At 33.0% G+C, this 7,333-nt stretch overlaps 1 protein-coding gene across 2 annotated transcripts in view; it reads right to left on the bottom strand.

Moving 5' to 3' along the window:
* Positions 1-298: 298 nt before the first annotated feature.
* LOC141812595 (DNA mismatch repair protein MSH1, mitochondrial) overlaps positions 299-7,333 on the bottom strand; it is a gene marked incomplete in the record, with an annotated part of 95,246 nt that continues 88,211 nt past the window's right edge. Inside the window, 6 exon segments of one of the 2 annotated variants that reach the window (XM_074700606.1) lie at positions 299-905; positions 999-1,247; positions 1,329-1,697; positions 2,184-2,483; positions 3,134-3,191; positions 7,218-7,333. In XM_074700606.1, the coding sequence (XP_074556707.1) occupies positions 651-905; positions 999-1,247; positions 1,329-1,697; positions 2,184-2,483; positions 3,134-3,191; positions 7,218-7,333 (1,347 nt within the window). 2 annotated transcript variants of the gene reach the window in all.

The raw sequence follows: 7,333 nt of genomic DNA, 5'->3' as shown, positions 1-7,333 counted from the left end.
CATTTTCTGCAGTTCAACATCCGTTGCAGTTCATAAAATGTAGCTTCATGCTATACTCTGCAACCTAAATTGTAAGAGTAATAATGAATTGTGATCTCACATTGCATAACTAATAGATGATAACGCTCAAAAAGTCCTAATAACCCAGCCATAACAAACTTTTAACTTTGCTCCTCCGATAACAGTTCACAGAAAGTAAATAAAGAAACGGAACTGTCATTCCCTGAGCATCATTTCATCATAGGTTAGTTATATTTTCTAAGACAAGGTGTAGAAAATTTCAAGAACCTCTAATTAGTCTCAAGCAAAACAAACTGTAATAGAATATTGACTGCAAACATCATGAACTCTTTTTTCTTCTACTGACTAGATATCATCGCTACTCCAAAGGCTCACTCGTTTGATAATTCATACATGTTATGGATAATCAATGCATAAAACAAAATCATGCATGATTTGACTACGCAATGGATACGTCCATATACTTCCTACAACAATTCGAATATACAACATTGAGTGTTACCATTTGGATCTACAAAATTGAGCTACAAGCTTTCTCCATGGCAGATGCAAGAATCGTGATTCCTTCAGTAAACCAACATTGCTCTTTGGGAGATGCAAAATGAACAATGGACAACAGATGAATAGAATCAAGGTTTTTGTAGGCTATGCAGTGTTGTTTCGCTGACACTACCAAGCCCATCCAAACCAGCTATTCCAAAATTTCGGTGTCTCCCGTCACTATTGTTTACAAGTCTAAAGCCGCTGAGAGGAAGTTGGTTAATAAGGAATGTCTCCAATTGGCTTGCAACACTCTTTCCTGGGACTATCATATATATCATTAATGCATGTTGCATGTCTTCCTTTGTACGATGTGTGCGAAGTCTGCCAGCCAGGTCATCTGTCTGCAAATTGAGTTTCTTTCACTTAGATAGCAATTACATGAATAAAATTATAACAAGAAAGAAAAGAAGAAAAAACAATATTATGAATTCTACCTGTCCAATGTATAGAGTTTTGTCAGGTCTTATGAGGACATAGATGCTTGATCTGCCAACGGTCAAGGGAGGAGGTTGCTCACGAGCACCAACGGAACGGAATTTCAGTTCAGCAAGATCAGATGGGCTTTTCTTATTGTAGGTTTCTATCAACTTCGTATGGCAGATGATCATTACCGCACTCTGAACTTTCTCAACGAATGGTTGGTCAGAAGAATTGGAAGAACACTGTAACTTATCCTTTAAGGCCTGAACTTCAGCTAAACAGTTAAAGTGGGGTTTGGGATCTGAACATTCAGCTATATGGTTAATCGAGACCTGTGCACTTACAGAAATGTAAAGCTCTCGAGCTCTCTGAATGACATTTTCTGGAATACCTTCTCTCATGGCAGTCTCGAAGGCTAAACTCTCTCTACAGATTCCGTCTATCAACTTCCAGGTTGGTTGAGTGTAGCCATCTACAACTTCTGTACCCATTGCTTTGCATACAGTATTGGTAGTTGCCAGAGGCAAGTCAAAGATACCATGCAAATGAGTGGATACAATACCCAAACAGCCACTAGAATCAAGAGTTTCAATGATACTACCAGCAATACAAGTTCCCTTTACAGTTTCTGTGCCTCTACATATCTCATCAATAAGAACTAGACTCCTTCTGGTAGATCTGTTAACAATTGAACGTATCTCTGACATTTCAATCTGAAAGGCAGTAAATACTATATCAGGATAAAAATAATTGTTTTTTTTTAAAATCGTGATAAAGTGAAATACAAGAAGATATTACTGTGTACAACAGTACACATCTTTAGTACAAATCATTTAGTTTGGCTACATGGAACTGATACCAGAATTAAAGGCATATAAAATGGTCATCAAGCAGGATAAATATCAAAACAAACTAAAATATTAAAGCTAATGTCTCATCAGTATCGATGCATCTTACACAGTCCAAAAAATGCAAAAAGACCTTCAACATTAATTTTCTAAGCAAGAGTAAGACACTTGACAATTTTGACTTCTACAAAGATTTTGAGAAGCTACTAATCTATATAAAAAATCATTCTGTGAACAAAATAAGCTTGATAAGCATGATAATAAATGCATGGAAAATAATTCTATGAACAAAATAAGCTTGATAAGGATGATAAATCGAGATAAAACCAATATCAATATTATTTTCAGCACCTGGAATGTGCTTTTCCCATCAGCAGGACTGTCATAGGCTTTCATGTGCAGCATAATAGAGTCAAAATGAGGGATTAGAGCTGACTCAGCAGGTACCATAAGCCCACAAATTCCAAGCAAGGAAGCAGCACAAATTGATCGAAGCAAACTGGATTTGCCACCACCATTTGGTCCAGTAAGAAGGAAAAGTGAATTCATGTTGACAGTGTTCTTTGTTGCATTTCCATGTGCCACATCAAACCAATAAGGAGATAATCCTGTTAAATCCAGTTTGTTGCATACTTCTGTTGATGACTTATTCTGCACCAACAAAACTTTTGTTAACATAACAGAGCTATATAAACTGAGAGTATTAATAACTTGATTTTAAAGGACCAAGCTGATTAAAAATCAGTTGTTTTCTGTGTCATCTACCAGATGAAATTTAAAACATGATTTATCCTGCACCAACAAAACTTTTGTTAACATAACAGAGCTATATAAACTGAGAGTATTAATAACTTGATTTTAAAGGACCAAGCTGATTAAAAATCAGTTTGTTTCTGTGTCATCTACCCGATGAAATTTAAAACACTCCAGAATTACCTGAAATTATGTCTGGCATATCAAAGTCATTGTTGCCCATGTAGCAAAAATGCGAATGTGTAAACAAAATTCAATCATGGATAAAACACTGGGTAGATATCCAAAATTTTCTGAAGCTACACCCTGGAGGAATTATCTTAAGATAACAGTTTCAGGTTGAAGATGATTAATCTAATAAATATATTTTCATACATAAAATGGTTTAGAGCTATCCTTATCACAGATGTTTATTAGTCAAGGATAAAAAAATAAATGAAATGTTATCATAACGAGATATAAATAATTTATCCACTAACAACCATGAATGGGCCCAACTACTCAATATTCAACATAGCTCAAAGACTAGCTGTTCTACGCACAATTACCTTAGGCTCAAAGAGCTCATATATCTTGGGGAATACCCATTCTCTTCTCCGACCTTCACTGAACAGAAAAAGATTATGCATTGAAATTAGCACACACACTGATCAAATAATAAATGTTCTAATACCAGAAGTATTTTAGTATGTTAAAAAGTGCATACAAAATTTAACAAAATAATAGACATCATTAATCTAAAACAAGATGTGAGTCTCATCACATAAGACCAAAATGAGGAGGATGGACACATTTCATATTTCCAGAAATCAGTTTAAGGATTTCAAGAATCTGCAAGAATAAAATCTATAAACTCAGCAACCATTCCAGATATTAAGATTAAAGCCAAATCCTAAGATAAATCAGATCTTGATGATTGAAATTCATTCATATTTCAAATCAGAATCTTATAAGGAGTAGAAGTATACAGATGCAATATGTTAAATTAATTTTGAAAGATTAGGGACAAGATTGAAATTAATTCGTTTAGTGCAGGAAAAGGGTAGTATCCTTCCAACTTGGCCCATCGGAGACCAAAATGAGGAGGATGAACACATTTCATATATCCAGAAATCACTTTAAGGATTTCAAGAATCTGCAAGAATAAAATCTATAAACTCAGCAACCATTCCAGAAATTAAGATTAAAGCTAATACCGTAAGATAAATCAGATCTTGATGATTGAAATTCATTCATATTTCAAATCAGAATCTTATAAGGAGTTGAAGTATACAGATGCAATATGTTAAATTAATTTTGAAAGATTAATGGCAAGATTGAAATTAATTCATTTTAGTGCAGGAAAAGGGTAATATCTTAAACAGGCTTCCAACTTGGCCCATCTGATAGTTGCAAAAATGCTAAAAAAAAGTTATCAGTGTTTCATCTATCATAGGACAAGAATTTAGGTGTATCATTTAATTTTATCATCGGTAAACTCTGTCTTCCAAGTTTTCAGTTTCAGAAAAGACTTAGATGTACAACAACATTTCAAAAATAATAAAAAATCATATCTGAGGCAAAAAGTGAGCTCTGACTTACAGTCCAATTTTTTTGCAATTGAAAGTGGCTTTAAATTATCGTAAATAATTCAATACATAACCAACAGATTCCTAGCACTCAGCCTAGCATCAGGCTCCAGGAAAGGTATTTTCGCAATGATCTCTTGATACTTTGCTTATTATGACTATTAGTGTATGATATCTAAGTAGTCGAACTATGCATGCTTGATAAAAATAAGCTGATTGACTTTATAAGACAATTGTAACTTAATTCAAAAGTTCTCTTGATTTGACACAATCCAGAAAAAGGTAATTATTACACAGAACAAATAATTGACTCCTAATGAACAGAGTCTAGGTAGTAAATAAATTAAAACAAGGTCTAACAGGCAAGCTTTTGTACCTTTTAGCTATGTAATATTTGACTTGCACAACTGATATATAGAGCATAGTTACATCTTAATGGTAAAGTTGTATATACTTGGTGAACAACCTTGCTTGAATGAGCTTATTTAAAAACATAATGGTTTTAAAACCCAAGATGTGAGAAAGAAGCCTTAGACATGTGAGAAAGATTACACACATGCAACCCAAGATGTGATCATAGAGCTAGAATTATTAAAACTCAGTATCAACGTCAATCCAAGGTTGAAAAACAAAAGGAAGCTCATAATTATCAAGATATGAGGGAGAATTTAGCTGAGATTAATTCTGATCGAAGTTCATCATACTTTTAGCCTTCTTATTATATCTCTAATGCATCATATGGTGATCCATCATATGAGAGATCGGGGACGTATATTTATCCTTATCCTATGCGTATATCCGTTCTGATTCCAATGGTGTCCAATTCAAGTCCACCTTCCAATGGTGAATCGAGACATGCTGATGGACATATGGAGAAATCAATATCAATATTGCATGTCATGGGATGATTATTTTATTTGAGTGTTGGAGAACTATAGAGTTAATCTAATCAGAATGTTGTAAGAACTAATACTTCCATCTAATTCACGTCACTCCTTTTGATATTAGTAAGGTAACATATTATGATGTATCAACTATCAATTTTAATTCGAGTTATTGATAGATCAATTTTCTTTAACAAAAAATATATTCACTTGTTTTTGTCTAACAATATTAAATTGTTCAATAATTGAGAATTTATATAAAATCAATATACAACTTATTTTTTAAAATTATACACAATAAACAAATTTATTTAATAATTACAATATAAATAAATAAAAAAATATCTAAACCATATCGACACTATACAATATGGTACCGAAACCTTGGCACAGGTCGAGATTTTAAATCTTGGTTCTGTCTATCAATCTTGGCATGTTTTGATAACACCTACTGATAAGTTGATTAACAAAAAATAATAAATACACTAAAAATTTATGAATTAAAGCATAACTATGTTTACCGAACAATCAAACACCAAATCCGTTATTTGAATAATCTTATAGCTTCGGCTCTACACTCTAAAAAGAGTTGTGTGACTAAATTACTTATATTTTAAAGCTTAACTCCGCACTTTATAGGAGTTGTGTGATGACTTGATTAAGAAAATAACAAATGTATCACTTTGTGCCATAGAGTTTCAACTCCATATTTTGAAAAAATTGTCACTACTTATATTGAATTAACAAAACAAATGAATTACTTTATACAATATTAGTTTCGTGCTTAAAAATAGCATTGGGTGTTTCGTGCGTGTGTAGAATTCGATCATTTTATATTAGGATGATTTTCTTACTGGATGGATTGTGTTGTTCACCCTATATATACGATGTATGTTGATCGAGTGGATTGCAAATTGTCCACCCTATATATATTTATCTAGGTTTATGATACACTTCATATTAGATGGATCGCAGATTGTTAATCCCTATATATGATGCTGGACAAATTGTGAGTTGTTTGCTCGTATGTAATGTGTATAACATATACCCTAATAAATTCAAAAGAGAATACTTGTAAGCATAGATTGAAATCTCAAACCGTTTAGAACGAAACAGATAAAATATCTCATTTTACTAGTGGACCGGCACCGACACAAGGTGTCGACATGCCACAACGCGTCCCGATGTGTCATGCGGGCTAGGACACGTCACTCAAGCCTAGCAATGGGCCAGGCGCATCGCTGGGACCTCGCAACACGTACAGGCTCGTCGTTGGGCCTAGGCGACACGTCCATCAATCAGACTGGAATAGGGGTAAGAGGGCAGTTTTTAGGGTTTAATCAAATAATTTTATATTAATAATTTTAATCAATTCCTAACTATGATTGGAATAATTTAAATAGGCCTAATTATGTATATATATTTAAAAAATTATTTTATTTATATTTTTAAATATTTGGATTAAATTTTTTATTTTTAGTTAATATATTTTATATTTAAAAAATACTGAACTATATCGGCACAGTACCGAATCGTATCGTTTCGGTCCAAGACCTGAAACCTTAACACGGCTCGAAATTTTAAACTATGCTTATAAGAATATAAAGACAGAACATGAGAAATGATGAAACTTAACAAAGAATTTAAGATAAAAGATTAATAAGGTTGAGTGCAAAAAATGATAGCCTTGACTATCAATTGTTCATTGCATTCTGTTAGCAAATATACAATTTTACATCATACGTCTTTCTCTCGTAACTATTTTGCATTTTTATGCTCACGCTCTAGAGTTTTTGACTTCTAGGTTATTTTCTTAGATATGCATACTTCTTGATGGAGTTTTTCATTAGTTAGTTTGACCGACATGTGTCTGTCTTTGTCAACATTATTGCAGTTTACTCATGGCGAGCAAAATTAACTTCATGACAAAACTAGTTCATGCTAAGTGTGACAGGCCTACCTAGGCAAAGACAACACATAACATTAGAGAGTTTCCAATATACTACTAAGCATACTACAAGAAAAATATGTGTTACAAGAACCTATCATGCCATTTCAAAATTAATCACCAAAAACTACCCTTGTTTTTTTTTGTCATGAACAAAACATTCAAGAAAAAGTAACACATGTATAAATTAACTTTTTTTATAATGATATAATTGAATACTAAAAGATCTCACCTGACATGACTAAAAAGTGCCTTCGCTATGACAAGTAACATTGATGAAAAAACTAGAATATTCAGTTTGCTTTGCAAAACACTGGACAATCCTCTCAGTAAATCCAAAACCTTAAC

The sequence above is a fragment of the Curcuma longa genome, chromosome 19, assembly GCF_044706935.1.
Source record: "Curcuma longa cultivar G26 ecotype Majalengka, Jawa Barat chromosome 19, ITB_CL_G26_1.1, whole genome shotgun sequence".
NCBI classification, from domain to species: domain Eukaryota; kingdom Viridiplantae; phylum Streptophyta; class Magnoliopsida; order Zingiberales; family Zingiberaceae; genus Curcuma; species Curcuma longa.
Note: the sequence above shows the minus strand (reverse complement) of the source record. Positions and strands in the feature narration are given on the sequence as shown.